Source organism: Dendronephthya gigantea, unplaced genomic scaffold (genome assembly GCF_004324835.1).
Source record: "Dendronephthya gigantea isolate DGI-Jeju-01 unplaced genomic scaffold, DenGig_1.0 000677F, whole genome shotgun sequence".
In the NCBI taxonomy this organism is placed as follows: domain Eukaryota; kingdom Metazoa; phylum Cnidaria; class Anthozoa; order Malacalcyonacea; family Nephtheidae; genus Dendronephthya; species Dendronephthya gigantea.
The window spans coordinates 9,000-20,347 of record NW_021163687.1 but is presented as its reverse complement, the minus strand read 5'-3'; the positions used below and the strand labels follow the sequence as shown (position 1 = coordinate 20,347).

Below are 11,348 nucleotides of genomic sequence, written 5' to 3'. Positions count from 1 at the left end.
AGAGCACGAGAGAGAAACAATCGGTCCTCGTTTCCTGATGGACGACGAAGTTGTAACAACCTTTGATCCCGAAACTGGCACAACCATGGAATCAAAATCACCATTGGATATAGCTTTACCTAAAACATGTCTTGGAGCATTTCAACCAGACGGAGAGCATTTCGATTGTGAAAAGGACACGGTAATTTCATCTGTGTGCTCGACAACCTTAAGGGGAAAACCTTACCACAAGTGCTCAATGTGATGGACTGTGGAGATACGTAATTGCTATTTCCGAGGTCAAACGCTGACCCTCAACGCTAATGTCGTTGTTCTTCAAACACCTTCTCAAAAGTAAAACATCTTCTTCCAAACACTTTCTGTCAACCACCCAATCTTCATTCCTCGTTGATACTAGTGCTTCGATTCGTTGTATATCTCTTCGTCAAATTTGGTGATCACAACGGTGTCAGAATTATTATTTCACGCTTTCGTAAGTGCATGTATCGCGAAGGACCCGAACTGTTTGAGGTGATTCTTTTAACCTTCTCTTTCCAAATATCTTTAATAACTACTCCCACCGTCTTGGATTGACATTAAAATTAGCGTTGGATATGTCAGAATGAATCATTCTAACGGATATTGAGAACCTTCGCAGTACTCATAATTGCCAAGCATCCTAAAAAGAGCTCTACTTAGAAACTTTCATCATTTCACATAAACTACAACAACTAAGATGAACTAAGACTAAGTGAGGGGTGTGAACTATATATTTTGATTTTTCATGCATGACACCAGTTATTCCTATAATCAGTATAATGTGTGTATTTTGTTAAATTGGATGCATGCAAACTTAATAAACAGTTATAAGTATTTCAATTATTTCGATAACCTTCCAACAAGGTCGCGTTTGTGTATTATATATATATAACATTCTAGCTGTATTAACTGTATACTATAACATTCTGGCACGTGACCCTCCCCAGCACTTGTTACGTCATTTGACTTGAATATAACCGGTCAGACCGTTTTCGCCATCAAATTACAGACACGTTTTGGCAAACAGCAAAGTGTTCGATGAGCGAAAATCGTGCTTTCATGCATTTTTCGTAGTGATCTGGGGCTCAAATTATGAAAAAAACTACAGAATGCTGGCAAGGTATGAATGAACAAAAAAATTTAGTTTTCTTCGGCATTACGATCTTGTTTATTCATGTTTTTATCGACGATTGCTCATGTGGTTTTCAGCCGTTCTTTTTTCGATTTCCTTATTTATTGCAGATTCATGGATTGCCTGCTTGACGAAATTGCCTACTTGTGTGTCATCTGAAACCTTTAGCAATATTCTATTGGTAGAAAATTGATGGATCAACTCAAATGGCGTTTTTCTGGACGAGTACTTAGCAAAGATTTTGTTTTCGGTCCCTTTGTGAAAAGCCGCACGTCAACTATCCTGCATAATATTAAATGTATGGTCGTGAAATCAACATTAATACGCATGGACTCTTATAAACATGATGTAGCTGGCAAAGAAAAGACTAAAGAGAGTTTGGTTGAGAGCGTTTAAAGAAGTCGTAATATGTCTATTGGTGAGTTTTTTTAATACAGTTCAAGTTTAATACACCTATACAATTCATGTTCTACTGTGTATAGCAATAGCATAGATTTACTGCCGTTATGTTATTGGTAAAAGTATAGATTTTTAAGCTTTCCCTTTCCCATGAGTGTGGTAATCGTAAAAAGGAAGACTTGCTTTTTTTATATGCGTATAATTCCTGGTGAGAAAGTATTTTAAGCCATATAAGGGACTGTATCTGAGTAATTCAACCCAAATGTGTTATTAGACAATTATGCTATAATTTTATTATGTTTCTTTATATACGTTAGCCCTGATAGGAAAGTACTTTTTAACCAAACAATTATGGATTGTATTTCTTAAATATCTAACTGCAAAATGTTTATATAACATTACTAAAAATTACTTACCAATATAAAATCAGAGTTGAGACAGTATACTTTGTCGTTGGTCTTCTCCTTCCCATATTGTAGCTTTGTAGTTTAAATTGTTGCCTGTTCATCGCGAGATATTTAAAGGTATATCATTTTGTTTTGAAAGCAGACCATAGGCAACACGACGCAAATTATAAGGTTTTTATAAACTAAATATACTTACTGTATACGTTACGTCCGAGATATTTCTTATAACCGAGCTACATTTTTTACGCTTTTTACAAACGCTGCGTAATAATCACATATTAAATACACCTCCAGACAATATCCTTCAAAATTACCTTTATAATTTAATAAAAAACATTTTAAAGGGCCGTAATTTCAGACTGGCATAAAAATTAGATTTTTCCCGCGCTTGCATTTTCTGCCGACTCCGAGTGCTATCCCCCCGGTATGCAAATTTGACGGTTTTCAGACAGCCAATCAGATTACGTATTCGTCATTTTCAAACGTTCTCAAAAGTCAACAGCGCGGGTCCAGCATCGTCCCATTCAAAAAATGAGTAAAATATTAAAAGCTTTTCGCATTTTTCTCGCTTCCATAATTTGTTTTCAATATTAAAATATAGCCAGATGTGGTAAATTATCGTAGATTTCATTTCTGTTGTTATTTTAGCTTAGTTTTAGGGATAAATTGAAGTATTTTTGGATTGTTTGCATGTGTCCCATGTCGATATCGGGATTGAAGTTGCCTACCTAGGAATATATATACTATATAATGCCTACATTGCCTGAACACTGTCAGGCACGCGAGTCGCCCGTTGCGTAATACACAGGATGTCAGGATTTTAGTTAGCATGAATAAATGATACATGTTTCAATTGAATCAAATACGGAAAGCTTTGTTCTAATTTTCAATATTTTAGTGCACTTTTATTTCAAATAAAACCATCGCTATTGGGCTGCCTATGGTGCCCTTATAACTTATAGGCTTATAGATTATGCAAAGCAGAAATATCCCTTTATCTACTTATTTGGTATCTAATACCTTATATGGTGCACGGCCACGCGTAAGCCTGGCGCGAGTCGGAAGCGGCACAAACAATTTCAATCAAAGCGTTTTGTGTTGCGGCGTGTTTACTGTTTACAAATTTCAATTTTCAAGTGCTTTTTAATAAGTGATTTGGGCCTGAGGGTTTATATTTTATTGATTTGTTCGGGGGATAATTGAATTGGTGTCGTGGTAGTTGAATTGGTGTCGTGGTAATTGAATTGGATCATTGGATTATCAAACAAACAGGTTGGTGTCATTATTGTTTATAGTGTTTTGTTCGATCCAAGAAAATAATAAAAATAGCGCAAGAAATATCTTATAAGGCCATACTGGTCGCGCGGGAATACCTGTAGTTTTAATAAATAATAAAGGTGATCTTGGATAAATTTCCTTATTCATAATTTCATATCCTTATTTAAATACTGTTGGCGGACAACGGCATCCATTGAAAGCTTACCGGCAACACTTCGTCTCGCAAATTGCAATCCGTCCCATATCTTAGGAATCCTTTCATTTAATGTGTTACTTCTTAGTATTTCTTGATGCTAAGTGTTTTTTATGGTTATTTCGTATAAACTTATTGTGTGTAAACAAATAACACACCTGAAATTTATTGTATGAAATACGACATTTGGCAGTGACTTGTATTATATCCTACCCTTTGTGCCATAAGCTAAACTGCTAAAACTGCTTGCCCTTATATACAGCAGTGGTAAACTGTTGTTTCATACGTGTGTATAAGAAATTGTCCTTGGATATATATTGGGACAAATAATGTCGAGTCACATATCAATGAGAGATATTTTCTGTTTAATTTATAATTCAATTTTTCCATAGTCTTCTCTGAGAGTGCATCAGGCCTGTAGTTTATGTGAAATTGGTGTAGTAATGGGTTTTCTCAAGATCCCCATCCTTGTACTATCCTTGCCCAGCAGGAATTAACCATTGAACAGTGGAAGGGTATTATAGGCATGCTTCCCTGTATATTTTAGATACTGTGTAAGTATATGTAACATAATGGGAGTATGTTCTACAATAGAAACAACCATTTTGAATATTGTAGGACCTTGAATCTATGATATGGCTTATTGGCGTAGTTACAGAAAGTTCTCTGCTGAAGCAATTGCTCTTGCAGCGTCTGACAATGAAGAAGACAATCCTGAATCTTTAAGTCATACAAATGATCTTTTGCAAAACAGTTGTAGTGATGAGTCATCAAATTATAGTGATACAGATAATCCTGAACTGATATATAGCTCTGAATCAAACTCTGATACCGATTTTTCAGAAAATGAGCATGAAGGAAATTTACCTCCTAATGATCCTTCACTCCCAAATACTAATGATCCATCACTCCCATCAGAAACATTGAGAGGGAAGCTTGCAACCTGGGCAACAAAAAACAAATGCCAACGTACTGCTGTAAATGAGCTACTTCAAATTCTTCGAGGGCAGGGACTTTGCCTTCCGAAAGACAGTCGCACCCTTTTGCAAACCCCTCGTGAAGTAATTACTTTATCTAAGTGTGGCGGGCAATATGTATACCTGGGGATTGAAGCTGGCATAACTGATATTCTTTCGAAAAATGCATCTTTAATAGAAAAGCACACCACAGTTGATTTGATGATCAATGTGGATGGGCTGCCATTGTTTAAATCTTCCACTTCCCAGTTCTGGCCTATTTTAGGTTATTTCAATAAGGTTGAAGTCTTTATTATTGCACTCTTTTATGGTAATTCTAAACCAAGTTCTGTGGATGATTATCTTGATGATTTAATCGAAGAGCTTGATAAGTTAAAAATTCATGGTGTAAATTTTGAAGGAAGGCAACTTGCCTTTAATCTGAGGTGTTTTTGTTGTGATGCTCCTGCAAGTGTTTTTTAAAAGGTATAGTTGGTCACACGGGCTACTTCTCTTGTGAGCGGTGTAAAATTAAGGGGTCATGGAATGGCAGAGTTGTGTTTAATGATGATGATGTTTTTGCACCAAGGACTGATGTTGAATTTTCGAATTTTAGTTATCATCACCACCAAAAAAGTGCTTCCTCCCTAGCTTCACATGGTGTTTCATGCATTAAGCAGTTTCCACTTGACTATATGCACCTTGTATGTTTAGGTGTTACTCGGCGCTTGCTCACTTTCCTTAAAAATGGGCCAAAAATTTGCAAGCTGTCTTCCAGACATATACTGCAAATATCCGAGAGCTTGATGTTGTTACATGGAAACATGCCAAGTGAATTTGCAAGACAACCAAGGTCGTTGGTTGAACTTGATCGCTGGAAAGCTACTGAGTTTCGCCAGTTTCTTCTTTATACTGGGCCTGTTGTGTTAAGAGGCATTTTACCAGATAGACTATACCAGCACTTTCTTTCTCTGTCTATTGCTATTTCCATAATGCTTGACATGAATACTGCCAAGCGAACCTCGTATCTGCAGTATGCAAGAGAGTTAATAACTAATTTTGTGAGTAACTGCAAATCTCTGTATGGTGATACCTTTGTGGTGTACAATGTACACAACCTTCTGCATTTGCCTGATGATGTTGACTATTTCCATTCTTCATTAAATGAAATATCATGCTTTCCCTTCGAGAACTTTATGCAACAGTTGAAGCGACTTGTTCGAAGTCCCCTATTGCCCAGGTTGTTAAAAGACTAGCAGAACTGAAGCACTCTGTGCAAAAACACCAATGTGATTGGCGCTACACTCATATCTCTACCAAATTGAAGGATAGCTGTTTTATGCTGAAGGACAACACTTATGTTTTTGTTGGACTGCGGAGATCAGGGTGAAAGATTTGTCTGTGAGGTAGTATCAGAACGATCGACTCAGAGCTTCTTCCATATCCCAGCTGATTCGAAACTATTTAACATAGTGTATATTGATAACTCGTCACGAAAAGGAAAAAGACGCCTTGTTGAAAAATGCGAAATTCTACAAAAGCTGTTTGCCTTCCATACCGGTCAGGATTTGTCATTTTCCCAATGCATCACGAGGTTGAAAGATACCGATAGTCCTAACCCTACTCCAGGTAAATTAATGCAGTAGACGTGTAATTATAACATATCACGTGATTATGTAATTGCCATATAAGTGGATTCCCCAGCTTGGCCTATACTGCAAAATTTTTATTTTTGATGAAAAAGTACATTGCGTTTGACTTAATACTGTTATATCAAAAAACCTTAAGGTTTAGGATCCCACAGAACTATAATGTAAAGTAGGTGTTCATGTTGTTGGTATAGCTTTATGATAAAAGACTCCCAATTTACGGGTCAAAACATTTCTTTTCTGTTAAAGCTTGTCATATACTGCACATGTACACAGAATAGTCTGTCTCTATAATCAAAAGTCAGTAGGTCATATACTTATTTTTTTTCTCTTTTAAGAATGTGGGTAAGAGCTGTTTGGCAGGAGGGAAAAAAGCAACACGAAGGCGTTGTTCCAGATGTGTGGATTCAGAACAACAATGTAAGATGGCCATCTGGATTGAATGTAATTAAACCTCATGCTGAAAGACAAACACCGTGTGCAGACTGGAAAACCTTTCCACTTATTAAAATAAATGTACCGCAGGTCAGTAATTTTATTATTGATATAAACTATTTTCCTAAATTTCCATTCCTAATGACGATAATGTGGATATTACTTCATGAAAAAAGAAACAAGTGGGCGGTATTATAATAACCAAACAAATAACGTTGCAGCAACAGAGTCATGCATATATGCATTTCAAGGCACGTATTTCCAGTTGTTCTCTATTTAATTTGTATTTTTGTAAACCAGATGAAAAACAAGTTTGTGAAAGGTACGATTTTACGACCACTGCCGAAGTAAGTGATGGTGATGAGGATCATGAAGTATATAGGAAAGAGAATTTAATTCTAAGGAAAAGAGTCGAAAAGGTTAGCAATTACAACATACATCTTTGTATAAGTATTTTTGTATTTGGCGTACTTATTCTTTCTTGTATTTTGCAGGAAAACAAATCGTGTATTCGTCAGACAATAATTCTGATAGTGACGGTGGAAATGCTAACTGTATGTATCAGAGTCAAAATCTAATCCATCGAGTATACTTTGTCCTTAATTATTATATTCTATTTTTTTCGCTCTACAGTATGCGTAATAATGTAGTGTTGCACTTGTATGAAACTTTTACTAGTTTTAGTAACAATAATTTGCCGAAGGCGAGGTGATTATCGCTTTCAATAATCACCTTTGTACTTATACTAATGAGGCTTATTTACTTGTCAGCTATTTCAGATTTCCCACCTCCACCAAAGAAATTTATTTCAGCAACGAACGATTCGAGCATCCATTTCACGTCGATGATTCCAAGAACACCACTGTCAAGATCGAGAAGCCCTCTTCGAGAAAAACCGAATAGCAGTAACAGACCACGGAACAAACAACACAATGAGCTTGTCACAATGAACAAACGTAAGCTAATCATGGCATTTAACTTTTTGTAAAAAATAGATACTCTAGAGATCTTCATTTAATATACTACTGATTTTAGAACCAAATTTTCTTTTAAAATCTTATTTCTACTACTTTGTTTCTACTAATTTTAGACTTCTCTTCATCATCATCCAAAACACATTCTGCATCGAACTGCAAAAGAAAGTCAAGACCCAGAATGCGTTCGAGATCGAAAACAAGATCAAGGACGAGGTCCAAACCTTCTCAGTCAGAGGAACAAAGTTTATCTGGAAAGAAAAAGACCCCAGAATACCTTAGATCCAACGATGGACCATTACTTTCGGAGCTGCAGGTAAAGCAGTAATGATGTCATGATTGTATGCCGAGGCATTAAAACTTACTTCGTTTGCTCTTGGTATTTATTTACGTGACAATCAATATTTTCGTCTTAAAGTTTAGAGCACTATTCTTAAGCCTTATTCCCCGGACAAAACGCCTCTTACGCAGCCTGCTAAAAAGCTTGTTTCCTGTGCTTTTCAGATATTCTGGCATCAATATTCCCTGATGCAACAAGAAGATCACGATCAAAAACCAAGTCTAGATCACGATCAAAAACAAGATCTAGATCGACTTCCCGATCAGAAAGAAATGACAGAACGAGATCACGATCGACGACAAGGTCAAGATCCAGAACGAGATCCAGATCAAGGTCCAGACCTTCTCTGTCAGCACCAGGGGTAAGAAGGGAAAGTTTGGCTGAAAATACTATCCCAGAAAAACAGCATGAGCGAAGTTTTGGTATTGAAAACACCGTTGCTAGGAGTAACAGTGGATTCCCCATATCAGAAGCAAGTAAGTACACATGCTGTAAAATATGATCACCCTAGTCCTCTTGCCAAGTTGCCAAACGTGTATAGCTATTCCATGGACTATAATCCCCATTTTTGGGCATTGAAGAGATTTAAATTAGAAACTGCTAGAACATGTCTTCACCTGTGAAAATCGTTTGAGTTTTGTTGCATTGTTGTTGAGTTTTGTTGCATTGTTTTTTCAACACATAGAATTTCAAAGGAGAGTTTTGCAGCTATTAACCGAAATTCGTAACTCGGTTGCCCAAGTGGGAAAAAGATGTTCTCCTGCCAATTCTGCAGTTCATATCGATCAGGCAACGAGCTTGGAGGAACTGATCGCATTAGAAAGCAGCCTTGCTGATAAAGACACCAGAGATGTATTGGTAAGAATAATCTAAAACCTGTGTATGAATTGTTGACTGGTCAATGTAGTTAACTAAATATAAAACTGACAACAATGATGGAAGAGCTTATCAATAATTACGGAAAAATATCTTTGTCTTTGACAATCCTCCATTCTTGTGGTCGTTTATATAGTCCTAATATACTTCTCTTATTGAAGATTTGTATTAAATTAACTATGCCAGAACTCGACTTCTTACTGTAAAAATGAGTCCAAAAATTAATACTATTTCTCTAATTAGTCATGCGTTTTAATAAATCGTTATCAATTCGACATGTTTAGCCATGACATGCCTGACCAATTGACCATTGTTTTTCAGTTATCACGAATCATTGATATCGGAGGACTGAACGTCAGAGAGAATGTCCGCAATGTAATGCACAGGTATTAACCATAGATGTATGACTACCCAGAGTGTGCTACACTGCTAACTAGTATAATGTAGATTGAAAGTCTCTGTTCTCAACATTTTCAATATTTTTTAGATTGATGAATAATGAAGTTATGGCATCAATGAACATGAAGGGAAAGGGTTCGAAATATGCGTTTGGGTCTACCAAAGTATTTCAAGCTGTTGTAGGTATGTGAAACTGTTCTCTTTGTGGTGTATGTTTCTGCAATATATATATACCGCATTCGTAAGAATTTTTCAAGTAAACGTTTGCTGTTTTGTTGTATCTACTTCATTTCATATTAATAATTAGTGATTACTGATTTGCTTGCTTATCAAAAGAAATTAACATGACATGAATTATTTTTATTATTTCTCTAAAGAAGTGTTTTGGATGATTTTGTGTTTGTTTTTACTTGTTTTGCCCGCACGATCGCTACTTAAACATATCGCATAACTTCATGTTGCTTGCCAAATAATGAAACTTTATCGTTAATATTGTGCTACGTATTATTCTTAGAATGTGTGGTTAAAAATCAAAAAACGTCAGAAGCGGAGGTGAAGCAAGCTGTACAGCAACTGCTGAAATACGCGCCAGATAGGCAAGGAGGAGGTGGACGAAAAGACACCGCTTAAATTTTGAAAACAAAACACTTAAATAAAATTTACTTGGCGATAACAATTATTATATAGTTTTTTAAGTATTTATATGTCTGTTTTTTATTGTATATTGGATTATTTTGTAATACGCATTATTCTATTATATTAAAATGAAATAAAGTAGCAATTTTATCACCGAAATATGATGCTTTTTCTGCTGTCTTATGTTTCAAGGCTGGTTTCCACTCAGCCTGCAGAGCTATATGGACGCGTCGTAAATATTGACGGTGATTTTAACTTTGATAATTGTGGTCGTTTCAACGTTGAAATGACGTCTTTTTCCGACGTCGTTTTGCGACGTCGTTTCGACGTCGTAAAACGACGTTGATCCAATTTGCGTTTTCAACCTTATTTCGACGTCAGATCGACGTCGAAGATCGACGTTGAATCAACGTTGAATCGACGTAACTTTGCCCGCTGGGTTGGTGGTTAATTAATGACCTCGACTCGTCTTGCTGATGTGACCCGCGTTGTCACCAATATTTCAAATATCATTACATAATATTATTACATTGAAAATATGAATAGGTTAAAATGCTACGTTCAAAATATCTTACATGAGTATACTACTTTGTATTTTAAATATCAGTGTGAAAATTTTATTCGAAGACAACGTAATGCTTCTTTCCGCAATAACTTATTGCGCCAATAGAACAAGATGGAATTAAGAACTGATAGTGAGAAAATGAGTGTCGTACTCCAAGAACTTAAAATGATTGCTTTAAACGTTGCTTTTGGCGTCAAGCTAACCTCAATGGCAGAAGGCAGATAGCAACTGAATGTACAAAACAAAACAAAAAAGCATGTTTTAGCATCGCGTATTCCTTGCAGAAAAGCCTTTCGACGTTTAATGTTTGCACGACCAGTGATAACGTCAATCCTACGTCTGTTATATACTGCCAAAAAAATTCTTGTATGCATAAAAACCATTGCTAGCATAGTTAGTGTTATAAATACGGTTTGTATTACTTTCACTGTTCCTTGATCGATGAAATATATAAAAAAGTAGGCTCGTAACGAATGGACAAACCAAAGGATAAAACGATTTTGAAAATACGTCTATTCGTTACTTTTTCCCTATGAAAAACTGGATGTATGACTGACAAATATATTTCAAAATTTAGAGCCAAAAATGTGACAACTGATGCAGACACAAGTATTTCAATTGCTAGGTTGCTCATCATGACATTAAAACATCTTTCATTTCCACGTATTTCCCTGCTCAGATGTAGCAAAACAGCGGTTCTGCAATGAGTCCAGCTGCTAAGTCGTTTGAAGATAAAACCATTACAACGAAAAACGAAGTTTTCCGTTTTAACTGCGGCGATTTCCAAAACGCATGGATAGCTAGATAGTTGAGAACTATTATCAAGAGCGTTTGTATGAAATTGTAAGTTAAACAGACGACATGGTTGATATAGCATGGCCGGCAATGAAAGCCAGTGACAAGTAACAACTTTAAATTCTCCCAAACGCAATATTCCAAATATTTTTCAAATTCTGCAGTTGGTGTTGTAGACGTTTCGTTTCGCGTCATGTTTCTTCATTTCAAGAGCTCTATAATTGCTTAAACTGACTTTTGATAGCCTGGAATAATTTTTGTTTTATTTGGCCTATCATCTAAGACTAAGTGCCAGA

General features: G+C 36.1%; 2 protein-coding genes and 1 long non-coding RNA gene across 3 annotated transcripts; all 3 read left to right on the top strand.

Annotated features, from left to right (window-relative positions):
* The first annotated feature begins 3,028 nt into the window (after positions 1-3,028).
* Positions 3,029-5,747, top strand: LOC114544178. Its single transcript, XM_028562888.1, has 2 exons — positions 3,029-3,228; positions 4,046-5,747. The coding sequence occupies exon 2, from the start codon at positions 4,063-4,065 to the stop codon at positions 4,864-4,866; it is 804 nt and encodes a 267-aa protein (XP_028418689.1). The 5' UTR covers positions 3,029-3,228; positions 4,046-4,062; the 3' UTR covers positions 4,867-5,747.
* A 992-nt stretch (positions 5,748-6,739) lies between these two features.
* On the top strand, positions 6,740-7,741 carry LOC114544181. The gene is made up of 4 exons (XR_003690313.1): positions 6,740-6,886; positions 6,962-7,021; positions 7,238-7,423; positions 7,558-7,741. It is a non-coding gene; the product is annotated as an uncharacterized LOC114544181 (long non-coding RNA).
* A 35-nt stretch (positions 7,742-7,776) lies between these two features.
* LOC114544177 (arginine and glutamate-rich protein 1-like) lies at positions 7,777-9,746 on the top strand. Its single transcript, XM_028562887.1, has 6 exons — positions 7,777-7,792; positions 7,946-8,257; positions 8,467-8,639; positions 8,979-9,043; positions 9,145-9,239; positions 9,571-9,746. The coding sequence occupies exons 1-6, from the start codon at positions 7,777-7,779 to the stop codon at positions 9,684-9,686; spliced, it is 777 nt and encodes a 258-aa protein (XP_028418688.1). The 3' UTR covers positions 9,687-9,746.
* Positions 9,747-11,348: the final 1,602 nt, after the last annotated feature.